This window comes from Sprattus sprattus, assembly GCF_963457725.1.
Source record: "Sprattus sprattus genome assembly, chromosome: 1".
NCBI lineage: Eukaryota > Metazoa > Chordata > Actinopteri > Clupeiformes > Clupeidae > Sprattus > Sprattus sprattus.
Window position 1 is genome coordinate 39890129 of NC_137920.1, and position 12097 is coordinate 39902225.

The window sequence follows — 12097 nt, forward strand, 5'->3', positions numbered from 1 at the left end:
CTGGGCCATGCATCTGTCGGAACATGTGTTGTATTCCAGTTCCTTTTGAAAACGCAAGATGGTGCCAACGGCCAACGTAAAGTTAATCGGCGCACAGATCCTCCGATTCGTGTTGAAATCCACACAATCGCTGAGCTCAGGGAAGGATTCACAAGCCCTTACTATTTTATCCTACAATTTTGAGCTGGACCACAGGATGTCGGATTCGAAATGTATCATATTTGTATGACAACGTACTGAAGTCGCATCTTTGTGTAGCTAAGTTCAGTTGTTGCCAGTTTCTCTGTTGAAGTCAAATCCTTCACTGTTGAGTGATGGACAAGGAACGGAGAGCCTCAAACCAGTACGGGTCCCTGGAATGCACTAAATGGAACACAGAAACCGACAAAACAGGTATAGTTTTTCTCCCTTTTCAAAAGCTCTGAAACATGATATCTTTTTAGGATACCCATACGGCTCAGGTTACTTATCTGCCAGCCTGGTTTGTAATAGCTTTTATGTAAATGCAGCATCTTTAATAAGGTGTAGAGTAGCTGTCTGTGTCATCTGGTAATGATGTAGGCTACAGAGATTAGTTATTGACCGGAATTAAGTAATGTCAAGTGCCTTGTGATAATGTTCTTTCTACTGCAAAACAGTACAATAATGTGGGCAGAATGTAATAACTTTACAAAATTGCAGCCTACCACCTGGCTGACCGACAAGACCGATTTATCTTGGAGTTTTGCTTAATTAACTAATTAAGACCCAATTATGGAATTAGCCTAAACAACGTAGCCTATCCATCGAGATCCTGAAAGCACAATCATTTAAATGTAGGTCTACGTTAGTAATTTCATATTTTAATACATTCTAAACATGAAATAAGTAGCCTATACATTTTTACATCTCTTTTCGCCAAGAATTTGCTCATACCAGCAAACACCTACTTTGCACAGTATCAGCCAAAATGATTAAAAAAATGACATTAACATCCTAAGGAACACCACTAAATGAATTGCTAGATTTATGCTCTTCGTCTCAGCAGTTATCCAAAGCCGTCTATCCTCAAATAAACAGCACACAGCAATCCAGTGTTTGGTCATTAAAATACCACTACTGATTTGTAAATTATTGTTATCTAGAGAATGATTTCATCTCTGCCGAGCTCTGACAAAATAAATAGGCCTACAGAAAGATGTCTTAAACCCAATCACAAACATTGGCAAATCCAGTAGATTCCATTCCTCCTAAATGGAACGTTTTCATCTGTGGGAACCCTGGAATCCTCATCTACGGGTCTTTTTAGTCACCAACAGGCTTTAACTAATTGGGATGCAAATCTACCCAAAACTCTTGTCTTGCATATATTATTATCACAAGAGGACTACTGACACACTGTGCAAGAGCTAATATACATTACTATGGGTGGTAAGGTCCTTTCAGATTTCCCCATCTCTTATCTGATACAGCTCTTGAATCTGACCTGACATTCTGTCACTAGATGCTCCCTTCACCCGGTGGTTGCCATGTTGGTTGCCATGATGCCGGGAGCTCTTCTTCATTAGCTGGGAAGGAGATAGTGCTTCTCTAAAAACCATAGTGTGCATGACGCCATAATGACCCAGGAGGTGAAACACTACCACAGGTTGCTGAAGGAAGTGGTGTAATATGATTGACTGTTGAGCACAAATAGCTACAAACCTTTCGCGAAACCAAATAGCGGACTGCATTTTTAAACAATCAGCCATTATGACATTTCACCAAAGCTTCTGAGGGCTGGGGAGAGTCAGGCTCTCTGTGTTTGTTCTAGAATGACTTTGGGATGATGTGAGAATTTTGGGGAATCTGTATATGGAAGAAAGTTATTGTGTAGTCATTCACAACATGTAATGAAGTCTACATGTATGCTTGAACATGCATATGCATCCATGCACACACGAACACAGACACAGACACAGACACAGACACAGACACAGACACAGACACAGACACAGACACAGGCACACACTCACACCCACACACACACACACACACACACACACACACACACACACACACACACACACACACACACACACACACACACACACACACACACACACACACACACTCACACACACATGCACTTTAGAAGCAAGCATATGAACTTGCTAAGGCACCGTGAGAGATGATGATGTCTTTGGGCCCTCAATATCAGTACATTAGTAACAAGTGCATTTATCTAATCTCAGTACCAGAGAGAGATGCATGGACATGGTTATTGGGCTTGAATACATGTTCTCAAGAGGATGTAGTGCACAGCTTCAGAGTGACCCCCTTGGTCTCTTTCTAATTGGTGGACTCGAGGGTACGATTATAATATAGCACAAGTACCACTGACCTGATGAGGGGACCTGAATGACAATTTGTAGTGCTGTGAGGTTTTAGGACTGGCTTTGTTGTTGTTCATCACCATCTTTGCTGGACTGTACTAGCTTGCCACAACTGCCCCTCATATTTAGAGCCCTTGCCATTTTATTTGAAGTTATGAGATGAAGAGATTGCTTGAAAAGAGTCGACTGATTCATTGCGGTGTGGTTATAAATGTATTTATACTTTCCTAAACTCCCTGACTAACTTTGAGTTGGGAAGCTCTAGGATGGTGAGAAGCTATTAGAGCTAACTTGGTTGTATAGTTCCTTATGCTTATTAAATATTGTGTGTCAAATATCTTACGCAATATATTTAATCCAGAAAAGGGAAGAATAACTTTTGTGGGAGAAAGTCAAAGAATAACAGGAACATGGCAGAAGGGTTGAGGCCTTTTTCTAACCAAGCATGATGTCTGTGAGCATGATAAGTGTTGCCCTGGAGTTAAACAGTCCTATTAGAGTGACAGCATATTTGAAAGCAAATACAACACACTTCCTCTTTTCTCCAACGTGTAAAAGGCAGCCATCTTTGCAGAACAAAACCAGAATCCTCAAAACAGCAGCTCACCACAGGAAGGCAGTGGTAGCATTATATGAATATATATGAGGTGAACATGAGTTGAGGGATAATTAAAGGATTGGTTACCACATACAAAGAAAGTAGGTCACACTTTAATTCGATGACCCCCTACAGAAGGTCCCCTATATGTAAAGTCTCTTAAGGTGGACTATCCAAACAAAGTCTTACCAGAAATTAAGATATAACGACTATTAATAAATACAGGCCCGTCATTACACTTGAAGTGCTTAATGCTTTTTCATTGAGTTGAACAAACATATACAGTATTTTCAGAACTTTATATAAGAATTATTGAATTCTATGAAAAATGTAATTTCAGAGTATTTTTTTTCATTCTGTTGGTTTAAGGCGTGCATATGTCTCCCAATCCTTTGGAGTCTTAGTTTTTGGTCTTCTTTTTCAACTAGTTCAAAAACATATAATGGTAGTTTCTTTTCTCTAGCAGAAATGGTGGTCAGTTGTGAATGTTTGCCATTTTGCTGCTGACTGTGCTGCTGTAATGATGTGTTTTGACATCGGACATGAGGAGAGAGGAGGAGAAGAAAAAGGGAGAGAGAGACAGTACGGGTGAGGGGGTGCAGACCTAATTAAAAGCAGTTTTAGACAGGGAGTTATGCCAGCCCTGGTTAGTGCTGACACACAATAATTTGCACCTAACATCGAGTGTTCACACCAGTGAGCTGTAATTTCAGACCGCTTCTCTGGCACTGATTTATGACCCCAGCCAGTACACTGAGTAGGTGTGTGTGTGTGTGTGTGTGTGTGTGTGTGTGTGTGTGTGTGTGTGTGTGTGTTCATTTGTGTGTCTGTACAGCAAATAAGAAAGGATGGTCCTCCTGAAAAGTGTTAAGATTTAGTTGATTTTCTGTTTCTGCTCTTAAACGTATGTAATTATTTAATGGGGTGAGTATAATATGTGCCAAACCACTGCAAAATTAAAAAGAAAATGTAATTTGTATTTCACAGAGGAGGATGTGGTGTCCATGGCTGACTCAACCACTACAATAGATGACATTGAGGGAGAGCTCTTCAAAATCGAGCGGATCCGTGACGCGTTAGTTCGACGCGAGTCTGAGCTGAGATACATGTGAGTATTGAGCCAGTCTCCACATTGTGAGTCTTAGCTGAAATACATGTGAGTATTGAGTCAGTCTCCGCATGTGAGTCTGAGCTGAGATACATGTGAGTCTCCGCGTGCCCAGCTTTTCTCCTGTCCATCTCACGCACTTTCTCATTCATTTAAACTAAATGGCAGCTGTGACAGCTAGCCATATGCTCCCGCCCCGATGTTTCATTTGCATGATAATGAATAGTGTAACAGTGGCCTTGCCTCCTAGCCTCCAAACAACAGCCAGCGCTTCACTTACTCAAAGGAAGGCCACAGGTGCATACAATCAGATCAGTTGGTTTCCATGGTTGCTCACAATTAATCTGTTTTGTCACTACAGTGAGCGAGCTGGGAAGAGTGGTTTAAACATTCCCTTATTGGAATATCACATTTGATTTCAATGAATCTGTTTTGTAACTATAGACGAGTGGGAAGAGTGCTTACAAAATTCTGTTATTGGAATATCACATTTGATTTCAATTAATCTGTTTTGTCACTATGGTGAGCGGGTGGGAAGAGTGGTTTAAACATTCTGTTATTGGAATATCACATTTGATTTCAATGATGGGCAAAGATTTTGATCAATCTGAATCAATTTGATTGCAGGTTTGTTTCTATCTGAAATTCAGCAATCCCATCTATTCATAGCCATGTGCATATGATCTGAAGAGGATGTACACACATGCAGGAAGGATGCAGCATCAGGACCATTAGACTTACCAGAAACATGAAGCTTTTCAGTCATCTCACAGTGTAAAGTGTGCCAGCAGCAATCCACCATATACAGACTTAAAAGTGAAAAGTTATAGCTTGGTTGAATTGCCTGTCAATCTGTTCCACTTTGGGACAACCCTACCACTGTTCATTGATTTCTACTTGTCAAGTGAATTAACTAGGTTAGTTGTTCTGAACCTTTTGTTCATTTAAATACTAGTTTTGGTTTATGTCCTGAAACACAAAGTGAGGGCCAGTCCACCTTTTTGATAGTTTGCAAACAGAATGTTTGTCTCCAACTCCTGCCATTATTCACAGAATGTTTGCAGTGAGTCTGATTATGAACCTTCAAATCCAAAACCAAGTGCCTCAGTGACTGTTGACCCTTCATAAACTTGGATGGATATAAACGTAATCACGTGTAATGGGCTAAATGGTGACTCCTTTCAAATCCTTTTGTCTTACATTTACATTTAGTCATTTAGCAGACACTTTTGTCCACAGCGACGTACAAGGGAAAGAACAGTCAAGCTAAGAGCAATTAAAACCTGGTGTAATAATAAATACTACTTTACATAAGAGAAAGAAAAAGAAGTTCAGGAAAGAAAAAGAAGTGCAGGAAAGGAAAACTTGAATGTCTGGCCTCATGATAGAGGACTACCAACGCTTCCACATTAGAGTGGTTATCTGCAGGCAAAACTTACGGCCCCCAACTACAACCAATGAAGGTTACAACCTTGATTTGAACCTTGGTTGTCTTCATTTTTTTCTGTCACTCTCCATGCGTGCCAGTATGACGGAAAGCTGTTCTTAGGTCAGTTATTTCCGTTGTCATCTCTCCAGAAGGTCCCCTTCGCTTTCATCACCCATGAGCATCTGATCAGCCAGCTGCCCCACATTAAAATTTCAGTGGGTTTGCTTTCACTGTTCCAGCTCCTCTGTTGCATGTATATTAATCTCTCTCTCCCCCTGAATGACTTTGCAGATCAGAGGAGTCTGATGCATAGAAAGAGATCTCTGACTCTCAATCGGGCTTACAGCTCGTGGTCATCCCAGATGTGTGGATGATGAGTCATGATCGAGCTCAGTGATGAAACTGAGATGAGTCAGTTAGGAAGTAATGAAGCCTCAGAGAGTTCAGCAGACAAGCAAATCGAAAAGCAGGTGTTTCTTAGTGACTCACCATCTGTCCATGCACCCAATTAAGCATATCACGCGAAAGTAATACGTGTATACCCTCGTTAAGTTTTAATGAACATTGTGAAAGGATCGTATGTATTGATCAGGATAAGGCAACAGCAAGTCATTGTTTAGACATGCACAGCTAGCCACCAGAAAAGCAGTGGTAATGGTATTTAATGTGTGTGATACACTCTGGTGCTTCTCTCCACTCATTAGTGAGCCCTTCATGGGTTGATGACATGCTCACATTTGCTGCTTAAGAGGAAGCATTAATTGGCAGCCAATTTCCTTCAGTCAAATGCCACCACTGCACAACTAAATTGCTATTTCTTGTAACAAGGAAACTGGTGGGAATGAAAGATCAAGCATTGCGAGTCATTTGGAGAGTTCATGTAAATTCACAGGAAACATTCAGATCACGAACTAAACATGTCTGCTTATTTTATGTTGTTTGGTAGTGTGAGGATGTTTAATATAGTACTGACAGTAACAAGATCATGGGTTAGGGTCCCATACAGCACATGTAGTGATCAAATTTACTTTGAAGTGATATGAAACATGAAATGATGACTTGGGGCAAAATATATCTGGTTAATGAATAAATATAAATAGAATAAATATAAATGTAATAAATGTTCTCGGAATGATCAATTCAATGTTGTTTTTTCACCTTTTGAGAATCGTTTTTCATGACCACGAGATAACACATTTAGTCTCTGTATTTGATCAGTTTTGTGATTGGCTGTGACATTTCAGGGTAATGTGACCACAATTGTATCTTCTTCTCATATGTCCTCTTCGTTCCCTGTAGGATGGATGACATTCAGCTCTGTAAGGAGATCACCCGGCTGAAGAAGGAGCTGCAGAAGCTGGTGTCCATTCCAGGTAAACCCTCTGATCCCTCTGCTCATAGTGATGGGAGTCAGTGGTCTGAGTCAGTGGTCTGAGTCAGTGGTCTGCTCATAGTGATGTCAGTCAGTGGTCTGAGTCAGTGGTCTGCTCATAGTGATGTCAGACAGTGGTCTGCTCATAGTGATGTCAGTCAGTGGTCTGAGTCAGTGGTCTGCTCATAGTGATGTCAGTCAGTGGTCTGAGTCAGTGGTCTGCTCATAGTGATGTCAGACAGTGGTCTGAGTCAGTGGTCTGACTCCTCTGGTCATAGGTATCTCAGTACGTGGTCTGGTCATAGTGATGTCAGTCAGTGGTCTGGTCATAGTGATGTCAGTCAGTGGTCTGAGTCAATGGTCTGATTCCTCTGATCATAGTGATGGGAGTCAGTGGTCTGAAGCTGCAAAAAATGTGGTCACTGACTTCTGGGTTAGCATTACACGATTTTTAAGTTTGAGAGAATGTGTAGTTTGACTAAATGTGCCATTTAAGAGAATATTCCATCTCTGCGCCTCTTCCATCCTCAGTGAGTGATTGCTGATTACCCTGCTGGCATTCTCCATATGCCAGATGAGGAAGTGATGTTATTGTGCTAATTGGATTTGGCAGAATTGATTACATTGTTTCCTTTGGAAAATGTGTGAATTTTCTCAGCCACTTCTCCCTACTGGGGCGAAGAAGTGTAGACTTAATTGTACTCCAGCTAAAAATATATTGAGCTTATCCAGAATGCTGCAACTAGAATTTCAACAAAAACTAAGAAAGGAGCACATTACTCCAATTGTCCATTCTTTGTAACTCAGTTAGATACAGGTCTGGGCCATAGATATAGTATCTCTGAAATGTTGTATATAATGCTGGTTGGTCTATTGGATCTGCAAGAGCTGGCCAGCTAATGGTGCCCAGAGTTGGAACCAAGCAGGGTGAAATGGCATTTAGCTGTAAGGCTGCCCACGGCTGGAACCAGCTCCCCATGGAGAACAGATCTGCCCCATCTGTAAACAGTTTTAAAAAGAAGCTAAATCTGCCTCATTTTCCACTGCCTTCAATTAATCAGTTGGCTGTGGTTTGAGTTTATAAAGTGAATGCTTTTTTTAATTTTTTTACTACACTTGGTTTTCACACTGTTACATTTCTATCTTGGCACTGCTGTTTATTTTAGATTCCCTGTTGCCAAGGTTTTTAAGTCTCTTAAGCGTGAAGCACATTGAATGACCTCTGTGTGTAATGCTGAAGCTTTTGGTTCTGCGCGACTCAAGACACAAATTTAAATTAAAAAAAGGATTCTTTACTTAAAAATCTAGGAATAAACAGGGCAGCAAAACAGCCTCAACACAAACACTGTGTAACCACGAATATTGACAGAGGCAGAACTGAGGAAACACAAGGGTTTAAATACACAGGACTAAATGATAAAACATGGCACAGGTGTGTGAGTGTGTGTGTGTGTGTGGGGGGGGGGGGGGGGGGGGGGGGGCGGGGGACAGCGAGACACATCAGGCAGTAACGAAAGGGGTGTCAACAGAGGCACATGGGACAATGAAAGCACATGAAACACAGGAAGCACTTGGCCAACCAAGGAAGTAAACACAAACAGAAACAAGTCAGGGCAAAACAAAGGTAACACATGAGCAGGATCAGATCCTGGGCAGGATCATTTCACTGTGTATGATAGTGTAACGTTAGATAAAAACTTGGGCTTGAACTTGAACAAGACTGCAAGACAGACAATTCAAAGTTCTTAAGATCCATCAAAGGGAGGGCCCCAAGCAATCATCGACAGTCGCACCAAATTACTTTCTTAGGGTGCGAACACACATGGGCGTCATTTTAAAAACGGTACGCTAAAAAATGCATTGATTCCTATGGTACAGCGCCCTTTGCGTAGGCGCACACGCAAAGCACGCCGTACCATAGGAATCAATGCATTTTCTAGTGTCCCGTTTTTAAAAAGACGCCCATGTGTGTTCGCACCCTTATTGTCTTGAGAGGTTTTATGGCAAGATGTTTAATAGCATCATTTTTCAGATAATGACAAATCAAATGAAGACAAACAGAAGGAAGAGGAGCTGCTCCTGCAAATCCATAAGCTGGTGGAGGCCAGGGACTTCCTAGTGGACGATGTGGAGTTTGAAAGACTGAGGTCAGAGATCTCTCTGTCTCTTTCTCTCTCTCACGCTTTCTCTCTCTCTCCCTCTCTCTCTTTCTCTCTCTTTCTCTCTCTCTCTCTGTCTCCCTCTCTCTCTCTTTCTCTCTCTCTCTCACTCTCTCTCCCTCTCTCTCACTCTCTCTCTCTCACTCTCTCTCCCTTTCTCTCTGAGATCTCTCTGAGCATCCACAGACAGCCAAAAGGCTCACATCCCCACAAACAGATTTCTCAGAATCCCTATTAACCCAGTGTTCATGGCGATGTACTCTTTGCCTGGTGTGTGTGAAGCCCTTCATTTGCATGGTTATCAGACCTAATATAACATGTTATTCACGGAGAACATCTTCACTTCCTGGAAAACACAACAGGCTGACATGAGCTGGAGGAGCACAAGCAACAGGGAAGAGGGCCTAGGCAGGTGCAGTGATAACAGATCGCTCTGATGCATTGTAAAGACATGAATCGAGCGATACAGGCCAAGCAAAGCCTTTATTTCATTGTTTATTTGATAGGTTGGCAAGCCCAAAGGGCAAACCCCATGTTGGTTTAATGCTGAGGCCCCATTGCTTTCATCGTCCATATTCTGCCATTCAATTTCCCTCAGATCTCACAATGAGATCTCCCCCCATGATATATTTTCACAAGGGCATATAACAATATTAATAAGGTTTTTTTTCTCTGGTCCTCTATTTCTATGATGTCCTCAGGCAACATGAAATAGTCTGGCATGGCCTTTGTTATTCACTGTGTATTTACATTTCCTTTCGGCAGTAGAAGAAAGGGAATACAGTCAGTTCCTAAAATGTTCCATATGCTTAATGCAAGTGGTGTCTGTGAAACACACACACACATTTTGCATGCAGAGCCTGAGATAGCCTGAGGGTATTGTGCTCAAACAATGTGAACAAATGACACACCATCAGTAACACTGCAACAGGGCCTACTATGATCACCATAGTTACCTTTCTTCAACAGGGAACGTGAGGAAGACAAAGAGATGGCTGATTTCCTGAAATCAAAGTTCCCCAAAAGCTCCAAGAACAAAGGTGTGTGTTGTCTTACTCCGAACATGTTAAAGTGTTGGGTCTTGAATTATCGATGTTCCTCTCACTTTGAAGCAGTTGTGTTTAATCTTGATTGATTGAGGTTTGGTGTGAGCAATGTGGTGAGTAAATCCCTGCCAAATGCTGACAGCAAAAGTGTGCTTCAGTAGTATCAGTCACAAGGGTTCAATGTCCTATACAAACATGTAAGCACTGAAAATACTATTGAAGAGTACATTCTGCAATAGCAATTGGTAAAATCTACTGGAATTTTTTTTATTTTATTTTCTAGAATATTTTTCCTCCTACAAAATGAATTGCAGTCTTCAAAGGTTGATGCCAAACAGGGAACAATTCATTAGAAGTTATCTATGAGAGGCCTGCCCACAGACATTTCCATTAGGTCAATGCGAATTAGATGACTGTGCGTTCAGTCAGAATATGGTCTGTAGAACTAAGGAGGACATAGATATTAAGTTCCCTGCCTTTCATCTTTCTGGGCAAGCTCTGGGGGTGTCCAATAGTACCAAATACTTAGGGTCCAAGCTAACATGTTAGTTAGAAAATTCCACCACTGTACATATGATGTAAAAATGTATTTGTTTAGAGCCTACTGCACCCCTCTCCACTCTGGGTGAATTACAAGGAGAGCTTGCGTAAATTGAAAGTAGCCTATAATGACTGTCTTAGGATACTCCTGAAGAAACCCAGGAGTACTAGAGCCAGTCAGCTGTTCTGTAGTATGGGTCTAACCACCTTTATGGCCTTGCTGAGGAACCATACTTTTAAGTTTTTGTGTCGGCTGGACCGCTCTACAAATTTTATAATTGATCTGATGACAGACCCTGGCCGCAGCTCTGTCAAGTACACATCTAAGATCTGGGAACACTGGCATGAGTGCCTTTTTTAGCCCTTCTTTCCTTGTATATTTATATGTATTTATGATTGTATGTATGTATTTATATGTAATTTATTGATTATATGTATTGTGCATCTTCCATGTGGGCCTTGAGCCTGTAATAAAGTTAAAAAATAAATAAATATCTAGTGCTGTCAAACCACTCCAAAGACATGAGATGCATTTCTCTCGAGTCTCCCTCCATACTTTTCTCCCTAAAAGGGACTCCAGTGGTCTTAATGGACTATATTTTTAAAAGCTGCACCCTCTCTCTCGTGGGCAAAGATGTGTTTGTATGTGTGATTTTGTGTGTCTGTGTGTGTGGGGGGGGGGGGGGGGGGGGGGTGCATCTCAACAGGCATATCTCAACAGGCTGTCCTTCTAGACTTTTATTTTGGTTTGTTAAATCTGTATATTTACTGTGTTGTATGCCTACTCTCTATTCATGCCATTCATTCCACGAATAATATAAATGAAATTAATGAAAATGATATCCATTAAAGAATTTCTGTATTTATTTATTCAAGATCCCTCGTCCAGCCTGGCGTCCCGGGCCCAGCGGCCCTCCTCCTCCTCCCCGTTCGTCACCAAGACTGGCCTTACCCTGCTGAAGGAGTGCTGTGGCTTCACCTGCTCCGTCATGTAGGGATGCCCCCGTGCCCACGTGTCCCGCCAGTGGCATCAGCAGAAGGTGCCACCGCCTCGGGCCCATTGGCTGATTGTGCCACCGCAGGGCTTGATGCCGTGCCACTTGTGGTGCCCGTCAAGTACAGAGGGAGTGTTTTCCTTGAGAGTTGTCTTCGTGTCTCTACCCTCTCTCCCTTCCTTCCTCCCCCTCTCTCTCTTTCTCTCTCTCTCTCTATTGCTCTCTTGTCCTCCTCTTCTATATCTATCCACCTATGTTCTGTTCACTCCAACCAACGGGTTCAGCTGTCAAACACTCTGCTGACTCTGCTTTCACCCTTGTCTCCCCCCGTTTCATTTCCCAGAAGGCACTGCAGCTGTCTAATGCGTCACTGTTGTTCTGGCCGTCATTCATAATTTTTTTAGCCATGCAGAAACATCCAAGCGTCACTGCTGTAAATAATGGTCATTATCGCCTAAATGATTTGTGTGTAAATGCAAATCACTAATTTCCATTT

At 41.8% G+C, this 12097-nt stretch overlaps 1 protein-coding gene across 1 annotated transcript; it reads left to right on the top strand.

The window, feature by feature from the left end:
• Nucleotides 1–314: 314 nt before the first annotated feature.
• pik3r6a (phosphoinositide-3-kinase, regulatory subunit 6a) lies at nt 315–11601 on the top strand (the record flags this gene model as incomplete). Its single annotated transcript, XM_080832079.1, has 6 exons — nt 315–393; nt 3940–4060; nt 6789–6862; nt 8894–9008; nt 9990–10060; nt 11483–11601. The coding sequence occupies 6 exons, from the start codon at nt 315–317 to the stop codon at nt 11599–11601; spliced, it is 579 nt and encodes a 192-aa protein (XP_080688205.1).
• Between the last annotated feature and the right edge of the window lie 496 nt (nt 11602–12097).